General features: G+C 33.5%; 1 protein-coding gene across 2 annotated transcripts; it reads right to left on the reverse strand.

The window, feature by feature from the left end:
- Positions 1-1375: 1375 nt before the first annotated feature.
- LOC127874614 (C-type mannose receptor 2-like) lies at positions 1376-15187 on the reverse strand. 2 transcript variants are annotated; one of them, XM_052419066.1, is made up of 7 exons: positions 14934-15187; positions 13383-13550; positions 13042-13248; positions 11029-11193; positions 8890-9102; positions 7075-7327; positions 1376-6485 (listed from the first exon to the last, which is right to left on the reverse strand). In XM_052419066.1, exons 1-7 carry the CDS (start codon positions 15004-15006, stop codon positions 6371-6373), a joined length of 1194 nt encoding a protein of 397 aa, XP_052275026.1. In that variant the 5' UTR covers positions 15007-15187; the 3' UTR covers positions 1376-6370. The 2 variants fall into 2 exon arrangements, with proteins under 2 accessions (XP_052275026.1, XP_052275025.1); XM_052419065.1 differs by having other exon boundaries at positions 7075-7330.
- Positions 15188-18971: the final 3784 nt, after the last annotated feature.

Here is an 18971-nt window from a genome sequence, read left to right on the forward strand (position 1 = left end):
AATTGGATTTAACAACGATTTTATAGGAGTCATTTCCCTTTGAACATCATGCGTTTGTTAATTCACATACTACTGTAGTATTGGACGGCCAAATTTATCATATATCAGACATGCACTTATGATGGTATCCTTGAAACATCGATACAAAAAGGCTTATTAAAATGCTCTCGAATTCATTTCTTGTGTAAAACATGAACTTAGCGTTTGTGATGGAAATCTGAAGAAGGCTCTTACAAAGGGGATCGAGCCCACTTTTATTTGAAAAGCGCTTCCGATTGAAACACACAAAAGTGCCTTTTAAATACGAGTAGCTGCAAAACCGTGTGATGAAATACTGCCAATACTCGTTTGTAGTGTTATCGATCTCTTTGCAAAGATATTTGACCGAGCATATATAATACTATAAAATAATATGTTTACGCCATAACACCATTACACTCCATTATGAAAGTTGAACAAACAAATATTATTGTTCTTATATGTTATTGTAATTCATGATTTGTTTTCATTTTCTTAAAATTATTTGACTTAAAATGTATATATAATGACATGAAGGCCAGATTCTCGGAGAATCTCCGCGGAAGAACGTAATACACAGCCTCTCAATAGGTAGACTGCAATGATCAATAAATTTTAAAGAAACAGATCAACGCCAATGAGGCATGATTTTCAGCTGTCAGGAGATGTACTAAATCGTTATGACGATCTGCCCCCTAACCTGGAAAATACTCACAGAAACATCACCATCTGTTCCACAGACCACCTTTTCACCTCCCCTGGGAAAATACTCACAGAAACATCACCTCAGTTCCACAGACCACCTTCTCACCTCCCCTGGGAAAATACTCACAGAAACATCACCATCTGTTCCACAGACCACCTTCTCACAGAAACATCACCATCTGTTCAACAGACCACCTTCTCACAGAAACATCACCATATGTTCCACAGACCACCTTCTCACAGAAGCATCACCATCTGTTACACAGACCACCTTCTCACAGAAACATCACCATCTGTTCCACATACCACCTTCTCACAGAAACATCACCATCTGTTCCACAGACCACCTTCTCATCCCAAGAGACAAGTGATAACGCCTGCTTTAATGAATAAAGGGACCACCAGAAAAATAAATAAGTGCCTACATAGATATGTGATTTTACCACATTTTAAATGTAGTTCTCAGGTACTCGTCTAGGTCAGGTTACCTTGGACTACACCAATGACTTGTTGTTTCTTTTTAAATAATGGTATACGAACAAATATTGCGTTAAACAGTACCTCACTTCAAGCCTCCTATCACATTATGACCCACACTCATCAGAAAACAACATGACAATTGTGTATACGAATATATATTTATTGACTTGAAAATATGATTTAGAAATGAAATTTATAATGTACAAAAATCAAACATCACACATGAAAAACACACCAACCAGACTATTTAAACTACCGTAAGAAAAAACATTCGCTCATAAACTCATTACTATTTGATTGACTGAAGGCAATACATACTTCGTGTACAGGAAATATTGATAGTGTAGTTCATTGGTTCAGCGTTCCAGCACTGATATTTAACAGATAAAACCACGCTGTTTTACAAATAACGTTTTCAAGCAATACACAATATAGATGTATTTCCATTTGTACAAAAATAATTATTTAATCGTTTGTTGTATTTTATAATTGGCTCAATCATGTTCGTGTAAACAAATGTATGGCAGACATTTCCTTGTGTTCCTAAATTAACATTAAACAAGCGCCAACTTTATTTCCATTTAATATTTCATAATATACTCCTATATTGGTCAAATTTCAGACGTTAGAAATTGTTCACATTGAGAAAGTTTAATGCACATGTCACTTTGAATACTCTTCTTTTTTATAACAATTGCGTTTGAATAGTTATGTCAATCAGACCGCTTGAAATAAATTTTGTTAAAAATTCACCAAAATGTGAAATGAATTAGTCATTACATGGTGCGTAATATACGACTGCTCATGGACACTGACAAAGCAAATAATTCCGAACTTGATGAAGAAATTCAATTAACAAGCCAATATGTTAAGCCATATGCACACCAAATAATATACTGCTTACTAACACAACGACTAATAAATAGAAAGTAGTACATGTTATATGGTTACTTCACATTTTGGTGTATTTATTATAAATCATAATCAATAATAATAAGTCTTATCATGTTCAGCAATAATGCAAAATGCGACTTAATGCATCATATGAAACAAAAATGGAATCCTACGCAATTAAATACAGATTTTGAAATTCCAAAATTAATTAGTGAAGCCATTCCGCAAGTTGATTTTGTATTAAAGGCATGTGACTAACCACATATACAGTACATGACAATTCATACACCACATTATGATAAAACCAAAAGCTGCCTTTAAAAACAGTTGATCGGTATGCCGAACCTCGGCATTATCACTTAATTAACTAGAAATGGCGCGGCAAAAGCCGACGCGTATCCCCACGCCGCATGTTTGACCCAGGGGCGCCCCAAGGTTGGTAATGGGACCATGCATAGTTAAGATTGACCGTATTGTCATAAGAGAAGTTCAGTATCAATTAGAAGTGAATCGGTGTAGAAATGAAGAAGTTAAGTAAAAGGCAATTTTGGATGGGTGTGGCCTATGTGGGCGGGGCACCCCAGGGTTGGTAATGGGGCTATGCATAGTTGAGATTGACCGTATTGTCATAAGAATAGTTCAGTATCAATTAGAAATGAATCGGTGTAGAAATGAAAAATTATAGTAAAAGGCAATTTTGTGTGGGTGTGGCCTATTTGGGCGGGGCGCCCCAGGGTTGGTAATTGTGTCATGCATAGTTGAGATTGACCGTATTGTCATAAGAGAAGTTCAGTATCAATTAGAAATGAATCGGTGTAGAAATGAAGAAGTTATAGTAAAAGGCAATTTTTGGTGGGTGTGGCCTATGTGGGTGGGGCGCCTCAGGGTTGGAAATGGGGCCATGCATAGTTGAGATTGACCGTATTGTCATGCATAGTTGAGATTGACCGTATTGTCATAAGAGAATTTCAGTATCGATTTGAAGTGAATCGGTGTAGAAATGAAGAAATTATAGTAAAAGGCAATTTCGGGTGGGTGTGGTCTATGTGGGCGGTGCGCCCCAGGGTTGGTTATGGGGCAATGCATAGTTGAGATTGACTGTATTGTCATTAGAGAGGTTCAGTATCAATTTGAAGTAAATCGGTGCAGAAATGAAGACGTTAATGTAAAATAACATAAAAAAGAAGTGAAAATCTCTGACCCGGCCCCGCCCCAACCCCCATAACTTTTGACCCAGGGGTCAGATCAAAATTGCAAATAGTGCAAGGTCGCACATATGCTCATTGCTACCATGTGTGTAAGTTTCAAGGTTCTAGTGATATAGTGTAGGAGGAGATAGTGGCCAGGACGGACAGACAGACAGGCGGACAGACAGACGGACAGACGGACGGCGGAGATAATCACAATATCCCCACGCTTTTCAAAAAGCGTGGGGATCATAAAACACGTAATCATGTTAAAAGTGTGAGTTCTAAACGCTAGACAACTTTCGGCCGATGAGATTGTTAATACATCCTGTGTACGCTAACGTATGATCAGTATTATCCGTAGCAATGAAGCCCGAAAGAGAAAGACGTTAACATAGAAAATGTAACAATGATAAAGAATATCCCTATCTATGTAACCGTTTCGTACGTACGTAAATAAAATGAATCAACAACATAAAAAGACTATACAAAGACGAAGGAAGTCCAGTCTGAAATAATACAATAATAAGGTATATTCAATATGTATATATACTAAAAACATATATTTGGTTTCGTTAACGAATACTAAAAATATAAAGAATTCAAATGGATCATATTTAATCAAACATGGGTTATAATGGAATCGTTTTTACAGAATTGCAAAATGACAATTATCAAATTTGTGCAAAAGATTAAAATATGCATTGTATTCAATAAGCATTCGACTTAGAAAACTATTAACTAAAACGTCGCGTTTATAGAAAAAAAAATATCGAATAAAATAAAATAATAATAATGTGTTTTATAATTGTCATGCACACGTTTGAAACTTTGTTTAAGGTTCATAAGCATCGGGATATTTGTATGCGGTTAAGTTTGAAGACATGCATTACCCAGTGATAATGAAGATTTACGGCATTTATGCATCTCGACTCTAGTTTTGACCTCTTCCAAAAGTTTATAAAATCTAGGGAAGGCAAATTAATATAAATATTTATATATATATACATCCACATGTAAATGACAGACCTTGGTCACGTATGCTAAAAACATTGAATGTGTATATTCCCATATTGTTTGAATCCAACCAAAAGACACTGTTTTACATAATACAATCGGTATATAACACTTACAATATCAAACATACAGCAACATAAGAATACTTAAGTGGATAAGCATAGGCTGGTCTGTGAGATACTCAACCCCTTGCAACAGATCATCTGATTAGATAATCAAGATACTTTGATAACATACATCAGGGTTATTTTCTCAATTTTTACAATAAATGTTATACTTGATATAGAGGTAAAGCGCTGAAACGACTTAACTTAAGGCTAACAAAAAACATTGGTCAAAGCCCATGCTTGATCATTCATCGTTAAACTAATTCGGGTCGATGAAAGCAAAGATATGCACTGTATACACCACCATATACATAACTAAATAATTAATGGTAATTTATTTATCAAGTAAACTAATTTTAAACAATTTGATAAAGAGATCTACGCCATACTATGAAGTCAACATTTTGTTTTAAACTTTTGATACAATTTCTTGTTTAGAGGTACGAATCTGAGGAATGGAATCTTTAAATAGCATGTGTTTAAAGTTATTTACAAAATGTGGCGTTACTTTTATGTTTAACACGTGCTATTAACTTTTTGAAAACATACGGCTTTGCACATTGTATATCTATATAAATTGTACACACAATTACATATGTACAAATGATCCTGGTACTATTTTGGATTATGACCTTTTTTTACAAAATTTAGGGTAACCATACTTTTTCTAACATTAAATGGTAAAATGTCAAATAGTGTATATACTAACTGACCAAGAAATATATACATAACCCACTTTCATTATAGGTATAACTATTGCTTATTATGGATTATCTTAATGAATAAGATATCAATTAAACTGCGGCAGGATTAATAACAATGCAAGTAGTATATTATATAGGTATTAAGTTATTCCTTTGTTTCGTTTTTTTAAATTGTTTCCAGTAGCCCGGGAAATGTTATTCTGGCCTAAAAGCATGATTTTTTTAAATTTAAATAATACGCAATATGTAAAAAGGCTGTACTTCTATTTAATGACACTCAATATACTTTTTGCAACTATGTTTCAAAAATGCTGCGATTGCAGAAAAGATACCAACAATTAAAGAACATTAAATCCACTTTAACTATAACACAACTACCAAACAAATGTATGCATGCATGACACAAATACAATTTCAAGATAGTGTTCTATGCGACAGCAATTCGTTTGCGCCATGTTGTCTATTTGTGTTGATTCTACGATATCAAGTGTTTTTAAAACCTTTTACCATCTACGTTTTTGTTCTGTAAAAACGAATCGTATTCAATCTGATAAAAATCCAAAAACGAAGTTTAAATCATAGCCTAAACTAAAATTGTTCGGATTGTTCGCACGTAGCTCCAGCTCTTGTAGAATTAAGTTCGCTGTAATATATAAACACTCTATTTATGAGATTATATTTAAAACAAAAACTATTGGTATTCTACGGTATCTTTTAAATTGCTATCATAAATAGTGCGATGAAATTTGTGATGAATCGTCGCAAATTCTTAATGTATATAATACATATCGTATATGTTTGGTACGGAAATTGGAACAGACCTTAGTATACTCGTATACAACGGCCAGAGTCCAACATTAACCGATAGCCTTATGGTAACAGAGAAAAGCCGCTTCGTTGTTATATAGTTTGAGAATCTAAATAGTGTAATATTTTGTTAAATAAAATGTATTAAACAGCTTTCAACAAAATTATCACTATTATTGAACAAAAGTGAAAGAAATAAAGTAAAGTCTGTTAACTGGATTGCCGCTGTTTTTATTGTGTAACTAGTCAAATGTGTGACATGCATTGAATCGTTTTTTTTATATTGTGTCTTACGACGGAATTCGAATTTAGAGCAAACCTTAATGCGAGCCAGGTAACATCTATCGTATGAATGCTTATATAGAATAGTACATATGGTGTTAATGACAACGCTAGTTTGCGCATAAAACTAAATGAAAATGTCAAGCTCTGATTTAATAGCTTTATGTACTCATTTGACGGTATCATAATGATGAAGTTCGTTGTCAATGGTTGATAGGTAGGAATAATTTTGCACATATGCTGATGGGTTGGCGGCTGTTGCAGTATCATCATAGGCAGGCGTTCTGTAAATAAATGTATAAGGCAGTCAGCAACACAGTATGATCAGCAAATAATCAATCATTTCGCCGTGGCGTAATGGATATGGTGTTCGCCTAGCGATTGGGAGGTCACGGGATCTATCCCGCCTCGGGAAGCATTCTCCAGAAGACATCAAGCACTGGTTATAGGCTCAGGAAACGGAATCGAAAGCGTTTATATAGCCTGAGGCTTTCGTTGAAATGGAGCTAAAATAAATAGGTTTAAACTTAATAATCAAGAAAGAACGGAACAACAGTCATACGTATCGATTTTTTATATCAAAACTCACCGACGGCTATCAACAAAACGTATATTTTGTGTTTTATTCAACTTACTGACGTTTTATATTTAGTGAAAGGTAAACATTATGCTCAGGCACCGCTATATGTCCGGCTGTTATCATCATTAGAAGACGTTCTCTAGAAAATGTATATGAAGTCAGTAATTGCCACAATGTGATAAGCAACTTATTAAGAACGAACGGAACAACAATCATAATAATATCGATTTTTTTAAATTTTTAAACTGACCGATGGCTATCAAAAATAGCATAATTATATCTATTATATTTACTGGCGTTTCCTTCGCTTCAAGTAAATACAGGCAACCGCCGTTAGAGCTCCACTAAGCAGACCGACGACGAACGACGGAACAGCTATTTTAACGGCTAGTAACGTCGTATCAGATTTGTCTTCCGGTGCCCCCTTGTTTATCACGCCTTGTGTCGTTAATTGTGCAGATGTTTCGGTAACAAAATTAGATTTGTCTCGCGGTGTTCGTTGGCTTGTGACACCTGGTGTCGTCAGTTGTTCAGAAGCGTCTTGAGCTACTGGTTGAAAACATGCAAAAACCCAGCGAGATTAGTGAGGCACTTACTATTTGTACTGTACAACAGCTTTAAAAGGCAGTTTTCATATTTTAATCGTTGTTCTATGGTGGGTTAATGTTATTAAATATAACACAGTCTTTTTATTCGACCGGCAAAAATATATATCTGAATTGCTATGCTTAAAAGTATTAATAAATTACCATAAAAAAAGGAATTGAGTCTATCCTTTATAATCTAACAAATTTCTTTCTTTACTAAACATGAGGCACTTTAAAAGCAAAAAGTTAAAGTTTACTACAACCTTACCCATCAAAGAAGCTTAGGACTAACAATACATCAATAAAGCATGCTAATAAATCAGTTAGTCGATATAACCTAGAATACAATCCAAATTATTTTGATCAATAGTTTGAAGAAGCGGACATTCTTACTACTTGAAAGCATTATCATAACACGGCTTTAGTAACTGTTTGTATTTAAATTATGAAAATATTTGTATTTAGTATAAAGTGCAGTATCTTTACTATATTTACTTAGCCACAGCGTGATGTTTCTAAATGCGGTAATTGTAAACGCTTGATTTATGTTTACAATTTACATAATAATTAGTTTGTACATGAAGTGGTATATTTAATAAGGATCGTATATGATGTCATAAAACAATACGATTTAATCTAATCACCTTTTGAACTCGAGTAAAGCTATTTCAGCTAGATAAATTTAACTATCGTTTTTCTAACTTATTTGATAAAAACAGACACGAAGAAAATGTACATTGTTTATACTTGTTTAAGCCTGTAAACGACTTGACAATCATTTTCATGCAGCGACACGTCAATCCAGCGAAAATCCAACTCGACGACACGTTCATTAAATGGAACGTTAATGCAGAGAATGGCTTACGCAGCGAAATATCAATAAAACGACATGTATATGCAACGACACGGCTGTGTGGTGATACGTTAATGCAGGGACACGTCTATTCAGCGACACATGTATGATGCGATACCTTTATAAAATGACTCCCTTTTGAAATTACTCGCCTATTAAGTGGAAGGTCTACGAAGCAACTTGCCTATGCAGTGACACGTCTATAAAGTGACACGCCTATCAATGAAAAGTCGATGCAGCGACACGTATATGCAGCGACGCGTATATGCAGTGACACGTATATACAGTAACACGCTTATGCAGTGACACGTATATGCAGCGACGCGTAGATGCAGTTACACGTATATGCAGTGGCACGTGTATGCAGCGACACGTATATGCAGTGACACGTATATTCTGTGACACATATATGCATTGACACGTATATGTAATGACACGTATATGCAGTGACACGTATATACAGCGACACGCCTATGCAGTGACACTAACATGCAGTGACACGTATATGCAGCGACGCGTATATGCAGCGACGCGTATATGCAGCGACTGTCCTATGCAGTACAACGCGTATGCAGCAACTCATCTATGCAACGACACGCTTGTGCAATCACTCTCTTATGCAATTACTCGCCTATACAAATACTTAATTTATATAACAATGAACTTACCTTCACATACAAACGGAATAGATATTTTGCATGATTGATCATTTAAAAATCCAGGTGTTCCAAGAGCCAAGATCACGCAATTTTCATTGCCACCGTTATTATTTGGCTCTCCGTCACCCCAGAACTGACTGACATTCGCTCCATTGATCCATTGAAATTCGCTCGAGTAAGAATTTCTTCTTGCTCCAACCCAAATCGAAGGTACAGCATTGTCTTAAATATACATTGTTAAGTTAAAATGTACATTTTCTCTAACTGGAGCAGTTTTTGCCATTCATAAATATTAGTTTCTGATAAACTAATCGGTTAGTATTAAGTCCATCTTTAAATCGAAGTTTGATGTTACAAAAGCCTTTATTCATCAAAAGTACAAAACACAATTGTTTGCATTAAATCAAAAGAAGTAAGTGCATAAGTACTAAACAGTGAACGTTTTTACGAACTAAGTGACTTCAAGACAATGCCATTTTTAAATTGCATGTTTAATGTGTTTCTACTTATGTTCGTTACTGTCTACTTGATAGAAGTATCATCAACCTAATAAGCTAAATCTATGGTTGCTGATTTTAGTTTGGCTCTTTCGCGAGTGTAATAGCCATACAAGGACATGACGTCAGACTGACAACTTTCTCGTCGAAACGATAAATGAAGGTACATGTCGTGTCGGCGTATCTCAGTGCAGGCGATTTTCACATCCGCCAACACGCCAGAGCGAGAAATAACTCACAGTATCAATTCATATTCAAACGTGACAATAGTAAACATAAAATCAATAATTAAACAGTTTTATATATTTTCAGCAATCGTGTAATAGACATACGGTTGTTGGGTTCTAAATTGCATTTTTAAAGCTCTAATTTTAAATGTTTTTGTATATGTTAATTTTTTTAAGCGAGTAAATAACACAATTCGGTTGAATTATGCATTACATAAACCATGCTAGACTAGCTTTTTCAATTGTATTTATACCTTTTACTTGGATAATGCAGTAGAGTTATGGGTTGAAAACATCTTCGACATATCTATCGCAAATAAGTTAACATATCCTTTAATAAATAGTGTAAAAAGCTATAGGGTAATTTATGTTAAATGTTATTTTTGATGAATACACAATTCCTTTGATTATTCCTTATAGAAAACTTATCAGCAAATAATAGCCATGATACAACGAGAAAATTAGTGTTGGCAATTGAATGTGGTGACAACGCGGCTAAAACGACTTTTAATTTGCCCATGTTAAGACAAACAAATCATTTTGGATCCCTTTAAAACCCCCGTACATGTATTCTACATGTATCTACACAACAGTCACAAAGCTATTATTGTTGCAACAAATCTGGTTATCGTCTTATTATCGTCGGGTCAGTTGTTTATGCAGATAATGCAGAAAATTTATTTAGACCGTAAGGGGCAATATTAGTAAATGAGAGTAATCATTATGATGCATAACAGGTTATATATATATATATAATCTTTTATGCATCATAATGATTAGTCTTTCTTTCTCTCTCTCTGTCTGTCTCTCTCTGTCTCTCTCTGTCTGTCTCTCTCTGTCTGTCTGTCTGTCTGTCTCCCTCTCTTTTCTCTGTCCTATGTCTTCTGATAGTTAGACGCGCGAGGAGCTAGAGCGAGGGTCAGAGGAGAGTAGAGAGAGCGAGAAGGAGAGAGTGAGAGAGAGAGAGAGAGAGAGAGAGGAGCGAGAGGGCGAGGAAAGAGAGAGGATCGAGGCGAGAGAGAGAGGAGAGGATCGTAGAGAGAGGCAGCCAGATAGGCGCGAGGAGCGCGCTGAGGGATGGAGAGGTGCGAGAGCGACGAGCGCGCGAGTGAGCAGAGCGAGCGAGCTGCGGGTCGCTTGATCGCGAGCGAGAGGCGCGCCGGATCGAGCCTCTCGCGCTCTTCTCCTCTCGCTCGCTCTATCTATATAGCATGTATTAGATATATTATATATATATATATATATATATATATATATATATAGATATATATATATATATATATATATATATATAAATATTTATATATATATATATAGACACATTTTACTAAGAAATACTTCATAGTGTTACCCCTATAGCGAAATTTATATATATGTGCTTTGCTATAGCCTTATTTGGGATGTCAAACTTATAGGTGACTTACTGGTCATTATTGATTGTAAAAGCGAAAGTGTATCTCTTGTATCTATTTTGAATAGAGTTGAATTATCCCCTTTGCATCGTCTGTCCGCGTCTTCCCATGATACTGCATTCGCAAAGTATTTGGAACATATGGTCCCATTTCTTGTGTAGTCACTTCTGCATTGACCTATTTAACAGGCCAACAGATGTACACAAAGTAATTCATATTTCACGAAAAACACACAAACATAAGGATATGCTATACAATTAGTATTTTAAAATGAACCGCAACTTATTAATCATTTAAGAACACTTTTTCTTTTTTTTTCAAATAACTTGACATTAAATGCGCTAAAATTACAAGAACAAAGGCAACTCCGTCGGAAAACTTTGGTGTTTATTTACAATAAATATTCCGCCTTAGAAACGCGTAAGATGTTGTGTTCATTCAAAATAGACTAAATTATATATGTAAATAGAGGATACTTGTTGGATTTGGTGGAATATCGATTTAAATTCACGAGTGATTATAGAAAATATATTTTTTCTATGATCACGGTTGAATTAAAATCAATATTCGACCAAATCCAACATATTTTCTTTATATTTTATGCTTACAAATGATATTTTTTTTGTATTTTTGCCATTCCGTACATTACAATTTCCCGTTGGGCGCCCCCTTATGTATTTCAAAAGAAAGCTCATCCTTATGTTTTTTATATACATCAACGCAGTTGTCGCCTTTAATTGGTGGTCACAATGGGGAAACCGAAGATATCTCAAAATAGTTCCTGTAAAACAATGACAATTATCGATAATTTTCACTGTTATTGTTCACTTTTGAAACAGCGTAATATCTCTATTCTCTATAAACCTATCAGAAAGCATACAATACAAAATGTGTTTGTGAAACACTATGACCCCCATATATCTGACCTTTGACCTTGAAGGATGAACTTGACCTTGACCTTTTACCGCTCAAAATGTGCAGCTACATGAGATACACATGCATGCCAAATATCAAGTTGATATCTTCAATATTGCACAATTTATGGCGAATGATAAAGTTTGACGCAAACAAACCAACAAACCAACAAACAGACAGGGCAAAAACAATATGTCCCCCAGTATAAACTGGGCGACATAAACATAAATACTAAAATAAAAGATAAGTGTTTCACTAGCAAAATACTACTTTAAATATCCCTAATTTCAAACTGTGAATGTATGAGCAAGCAGTCTGTTTATTTTTAAGATAAAGTATCGGCAGGGTTAGTATATAACGAATATATCCATGTTTGTATTTATGTCTAGTTCAGCTAATGACAACAGACTTAAAGTACGCCTCTGAATACAGACATGATCATTTTAGGGACATTCCAGTTGATGCATTATCAAACAATAGGCAAATGTATACACGTGTTTTATGATTAAATATGGATAAAGATAATATTTTGACGCGTCTTCAACGCGGTTTTTATTCAATGTTGAACACAAATGCATACTTGTTTTGAATATAATGCGATATTGTGATGAGTACAACTAATTTAGTACGGTTTCCATTCAATTTTATTTGTAAATTTAACATACTAGGTCGGCGTTCTAGTTTAATATAATGCACATGATGGTCACAAGGAACTTGCAATACGTAAATATGGTGTCCGTCTTGGTATACATCGTACTCATTTTTTTTAATTATGATAGCTGCAATTCCGAGAGGTAAGCTATGTTAATTAAAAATATCTTTGATTTATTTAAAGAAAATTAATGCTTTCAAATTCTTCACGGTCTTTATAATGCCCTATATTTTAGAAACATATATATACAAAATCGTCTATACGATGCTGACTAAAATTCAGTCATAACTTTAATGTTTTGCTAATTCACAGATAAGTCATTGCACTGCAAATATGGATGATACATGTAAGGGAAATTTTAACATTAAAATTATAAAACATTTCATCCGTTATACCCTGCATTTTAGAAAATATAATAATTTATATTTACTTATTTCAAGATATTATATTAAACATACCATCGCATACGAAGGGAAGTTTATGTTCACACTGTAAATGGTTCAGCGATGAAGGATGGCTATAATATTTAGCTTCCACGCATTCTTCTCGGGCATCATTTGGTTCGCCGGTGTACCAGAATCGACTGACATTATCCCCATCAAACCATTGTATAATTGTCGTGCCTGGTTTCCTTCTTGCACCAACCCAAATTTCTATCTTCGTTTCTGCTCAATTAAGAAGTTAGGTAAAGACTGATGAACATATAAGTCTCACTATTAATCTATATATCTCTTGATAAAAATGAACCTATATTTTTAAATTATATATTTGATTTGAAACAAAATATAGTAATCATTACCTGCAAGAATTGATTGCACTAGGCTAAGCTTAAATGCATTCACATCATCTATTTTAATCAGAGATGCATTATCATGTGTACACGTGCTGTAAGCCTCTTCCCAGGATGCGTGTTTATAATATTTGTAGCATCTGGTTCCGTTTTTGTTGTAGTCACTCCTGCAGGAACCTACGCAAAAAATGACAAAACTTTATTTTGTTTTAATTTATTTAAACTTCGAGACTTTTTTTCTGAAACGCAGCGTTCGGTGTTGTTATGAATTTGGTCTTTTGCTACGTAAACCTAATGGATAACGATTAGATCGGTTCTAAAAGATATGTTAATACAAATCTGCAAAAAATTCTGTCACGATTTAAGAACGAAAATATTATTTACACTAATAACCAATGTAGCTTTTGTTATAAACAGCGAAAGGCACAGTACTATATTTTCCTTTTAAATATCGAGTTTTAGAAAACATACACTATTCATACAATTAAATACAATGACTACAATCATACAATTAAATACAATGACTACAATCGTACAATTAAATACAATGACTACAATCATACAATTAAATACAATGACTTCAATCATACAATTAAATGCAATGACTAATATCATACAATTAAATACAATGACTACAATCATACAATTAAATACAATGACTACAATCATACAATTAAATACAATGACTACAATCATACAATTAAATACAATGACTTCAATCATACAATTAAATGCAATGACTACAATCATACAATTAAATACAATGACTAGAATCATTCAATTAAATACAATGACTTCAATCATACAATTAAATGCAATGACTACAAATGTTTTGAATATGTAGGTACTTTAAATATTTTTTAACTCCTTTACAAGGGCTGTCCGATAATATAGTAAAATGGTAACATAATACGATCTGTTCATTAATATAATATTAATATAAGACACGTATTACTGCTGAATTAATAGACGATTTGTAGATTTTATGTAAACTACAACGAAATATAACTTATATTTATAATTATAAGTTCTCTATCTATATATATATATTCTCTATCGTATCAAATGCTCAAGACGTTTTTAAACGCGGTAATGTTAAAAGCGCATTTGTTAAATGATATAAGAAAACTGTTTGTGATATTAACGTTGAACTTTATTTAATGCATTGCACTATAACACAACATATTTACTCACAACATATTTACTTCACTATGCTTAATTTCATAATATATTGTTTACGTGAGTCGGTCCATCACATCGCTTAGAATTGTTTTGTATGCATACATTTCATATTTCATATTTAACAAAATTGTAATACTAATATGGCGATTAACATAAATATGCAAGAATATTCTGAAACAGCCTTATAGGTATTATACATTTTAAAACATAAAACATTTCTAAATATGTCATTATATCTTACCGCTTCCTTTAATACAAATACAGCTTGTAAAAACGAATATCTACAATCATGAATATAATTTGTTGAACTGCGGATTGGATGGCAAATCAATAACAGAACGAAATGTGTATACAATTATGACACAAAATATTACTCACACACATAACATATCCCAAAGCCATATATAAGCGGACTGAGCGTGAGCACATAGTTTTTTAAAAGAGAATTCATATTGTTGTCACTGATACCAACTAAACTACATCTCTACATCACCAACTATATGGTATATTTATGCATTTCGAAAGCGAGAGGCTCGACACATTTGTGGTTCACAACGTTGGTTTAAAGTGAAAATAACACTCACATATAAATGTCTACTTAATTATAATTATAATTATATCTATTATTACAATCATTCCTTTGTCACTCGTAAGATAATAGTGGGCACGTTCAAGTGCAGGATATTATTGTACATGTATCTCAATTGTTACGGAATTGGTAATTTGTAATACAATTGGTTCAATGTCCAAGTAAATTCACAATTGATATGTTTACATGTCTGAATTCTGCTTATGGATAATCGAAATAGATTTCATTTATAATGGGTTAATTGTTTGTAGAAGTGCGTGAACACATGCGCGTAATCTTAAAAATACGTTCTTGCAGAGTTACTTAAAACAATAATATGTATTATACAAAAAAAAAACAATACATTATTACAATTTTATCGGCGAGAAAGTGTCGTTGCATGACTTCTTGATAGGAAGCGGCTTTCCTTTGATAATCTCAAAGTGCCGATAAATCGGCGATCAAGTTTGTCCCCAAACGATCAACAGATTTTCAAATTTTCGCTTAATCCAATAACTGGAAAACTAAATACTCGGCAATCAGTGGTCGCTTGTCGAGTAGGACAAAGGTCGCTTAATACAATATAAAAATAGAGTGTAAACGCTCGGGGGGAATTCAAAGTGGTCGCATTAGACAAAGGTCGCTAAATTCAAGTGGTCGCATCGACTGTACATTTTTCAGGTTATTATACAATCGTGTACATGGGCTGATTGCATAACGTGTCCAGGTAATTATAAGCATGAGCAATCATTGACGTAAACTATTATGTTTAATGCGATTAAATATGTAAAACATATGTTACAAAATATTGTTATAGCAAATAAAATATTCGCATCGGTATGCATGGCGTTAGCAACTTCAAATGGCTTATGTGAAAGTGTTAAACGCATTTGCTTGAGAGAGGCCGACTAAAACTGACATCAGCGCTGACGAAAAAGATATTATATTGCTATGTTATTTTGAGGTCACGTTCATTCCTCAAACATTACTCACGTCTCTCATTTCTACCAAGATTAAGTTCTGTCAATAAAGGTGTAAATAGGAAAGTTGCTTTCATAGTTTCAATAACAATTTACTGATTCGTACGCAACAATTACTAAACTTATGCACATAAACATGCTATCTTTACAATAAAAAAACATGTAAATGGACAAAATAGTGGAAAAAACTAACTTTAAGAACGTTTTATATTGTTATTAAACTTTGAAATTAATGACCATTAACAATTCGTTAATATCTAAATCCAGCACTGTACTTGCGCGTTCTTAAGGTTAATGACGTTCAAATGATTTCCCACGATATCCCAGAAATTATCGATGACTCTGTCAACAAACGTAATTATGATTGAATTGTTCAATCTGTCGGCTTACTATAAACACTTTTATTAGAAATAATTAACGGACTGATGTTCTGCGACTTATAATACTAAACTTCTTCCTGTATCAGGTTTAATACCATATCATCTGCTTTTCTTGACAGGTATAATCATTTTTATTGGTTTCGCTGTCATATCTACATTCGAGCAATTTACAGTTTTTCACTGCTTTTTCCCCGGTGAGATCAGATGCATACAACGAAACAATTCTGCATGCTTTCAACTGTTACTTGAATATCTTTAACTTAAATATTATTTTTACAAATGGTTATGTTCAAAGTGCCCATGTGTTATATGTGTTTGAGGCTGGGAGCGAGACTTTGACCCATCTTGTCATAAAAAGACTGTTTCTGCTTAGCTCATGTTATGAATGTGCAACATCAGATAATTAAAATCTGAAATTTTATAGCTAAATTCCTTAAATTGACAAATTTCTGGCAGTTTTAGGTTATAAGCCATAATACCGATTTCGTAAAAAATCGCTATGATACCATGCGTTGCAGTACATGTAATGACCTATTTAGTGACTGAAGTGCTCACCACAAATGCTTTGAAAACTATTAAACCGTAACCATACATGAGGAAGATAATTTAATTACACAAACAATCAAATATCATGGTCTCCATAAGCTGGAAAATCCATCTTATTTGATATATTTATTATAATTTCAAGACAATTCCATAACATGATCAGCAGCAAATGTAAACAGATGTTTTATTGAAAAAGCAAACCATAAAATTGACAAAAGTTCTGAACATGTATGTTTGCTCTAAACTGGAGCAAACACCAGCCGCTTATGTGACATATATGAAACAAATAGGAGGACATTCATCAAATTACCGTACAAAAAATCGCAATTTCTATAAAAAGTTAAAGTGTAATAAATATTTATTTTCAGTTGTTTCAACTTTCATAAGGGAACAAACTATGGATTTAATATAGAGAGAAACTGGCTTCAATAGAAACAAATAAATCATATTTAAAGACGTATTAAAAATTAAAAGAGCTACACAGACACATCAATAAACATGTTTCTTTTCATTCTTTAATGAACAATAACCTACAATAAAACTATGTATCTGCTTACAAATGTCAAGTACAACACAATACGAACACAATATATTACCATATAATGATCGACACACAGTGCAAACAGACTGTAAGATTTAAACTTGGTGAGATCAGGTAGCACCAGGGTTTGTAAAATTCATTTGTGAAGATCGAAAATGAAAATAAAATAAAGTGAACGTATAGAAAACCCTCCATACGCACATCCATTATACATCACACCAGTTGAGACCGCAGACTTGCCAACAATTTATTCAAATTTAATTTATATATCATATATCATTATATATCAATATATTTGTTAATTGTGTTAAACTTCACTCTTAACAGAAAGCTGTGATCCGACATTAATTTGTATATTTTTAATGAACAATCAAATCACTAAAGCGCTAATCAGCTTTTTAGGAATAGGCGCTTACACATGATGTCTGTGAGATAAATGGGCATTTTCACAACAAGGTCCAGCTTGGTCAAGATGTTCGCGCCTTTATTGTTAATCATATTTACGCCTGTGTAGTGCGATAAACAAACACAAAACAAATAAAAAATGAAGAAGTAGTTTCAAATATTCTCACAGTGTATAACTTTCGTGATGCCAGAATTATTGCGTAACTATAATAGTCTATTTTCAACAACGGCCATTGCACCATATCGATAGACAGTTCAGAAAATGTGAAAATATGCTCCTTCTTTGAATATTAAATATTTACATCTTATGGACTTTAAGATGAATGGAATATTGCTTTTTAAAATATAGGAACATCATACAATTGTTACCAGGCGATAATATTTTCAATTATCTTATGGTCTCTATCAAACAGGGTAATATATAAAGCACGACACTGAACGTAAACCTTTATTATCGCTTGGGTCACCTTCTCAGATCTTTCAGTGCAAGGAATCGAGAGGTTTTAAACCAGTCGAAAAAGCACTTACTGCATAGATTTGCAGTTCAACGTATTGAATTTGTTTTTTGAGATCCCAGCATGAGGTACAACTTCAGTTTATCGTAACTGTGCCGTTTAAAGAAAAGTAGATATGGTTCTATTTTTCTGTATGTTGTTATACGAAAAAGACAATCCATTAATGACTTATTACACATTAATGGCACAGAGCACGACACACACATAAATACAACAACTGGAAAAATTATCTAGCGCCATGTATGAATGTACGACTCTACTATCGACAGTTTGATATCGTAAGTTGCAATCACTGTTATTAACATGATAAACTTAAATTTTAAATTTTAAATGTTTTCAAATAAACTTCTGTTTATTATTGTGATATATGTGATTAAATAAATTAAGCCTGCTTATCTGCTTATCTGCCCAAATGCGGATATGAATGCTCAATTTCCGCGAAAGATCTCAAACACAATATTCAATCTAAAAAAATATGATT

Source organism: Dreissena polymorpha, chromosome 3, assembly GCF_020536995.1.
Source record: "Dreissena polymorpha isolate Duluth1 chromosome 3, UMN_Dpol_1.0, whole genome shotgun sequence".
Taxonomy (NCBI): Eukaryota; Metazoa; Mollusca; class Bivalvia; order Myida; family Dreissenidae; genus Dreissena; species Dreissena polymorpha.

What these genes read in the sequence shown, in the direction of transcription:
- LOC127874614 (XM_052419065.1), bottom strand. Translation starts at nt 15,006, where the DNA reads ATGAATTCTCTTTTAAAAAACTATGTGCTCACGCTCAGTCCGCTTATA. An exon ending in AGTGCAATCAATTCTTGCAG is followed by an intron (nt 13,249 to 13,382) that starts GTAATGATTACT and finishes TTAATTGAGCAG; the next exon opens with AAACGAAGATAGAAATTTGG. An exon ending in TATTCCGTTTGTATGTGAAG is followed by an intron (nt 7,331 to 8,889) that starts GTAAGTTCATTG and finishes GTTTTCAACCAG; the next exon opens with TAGCTCAAGACGCTTCTGAA.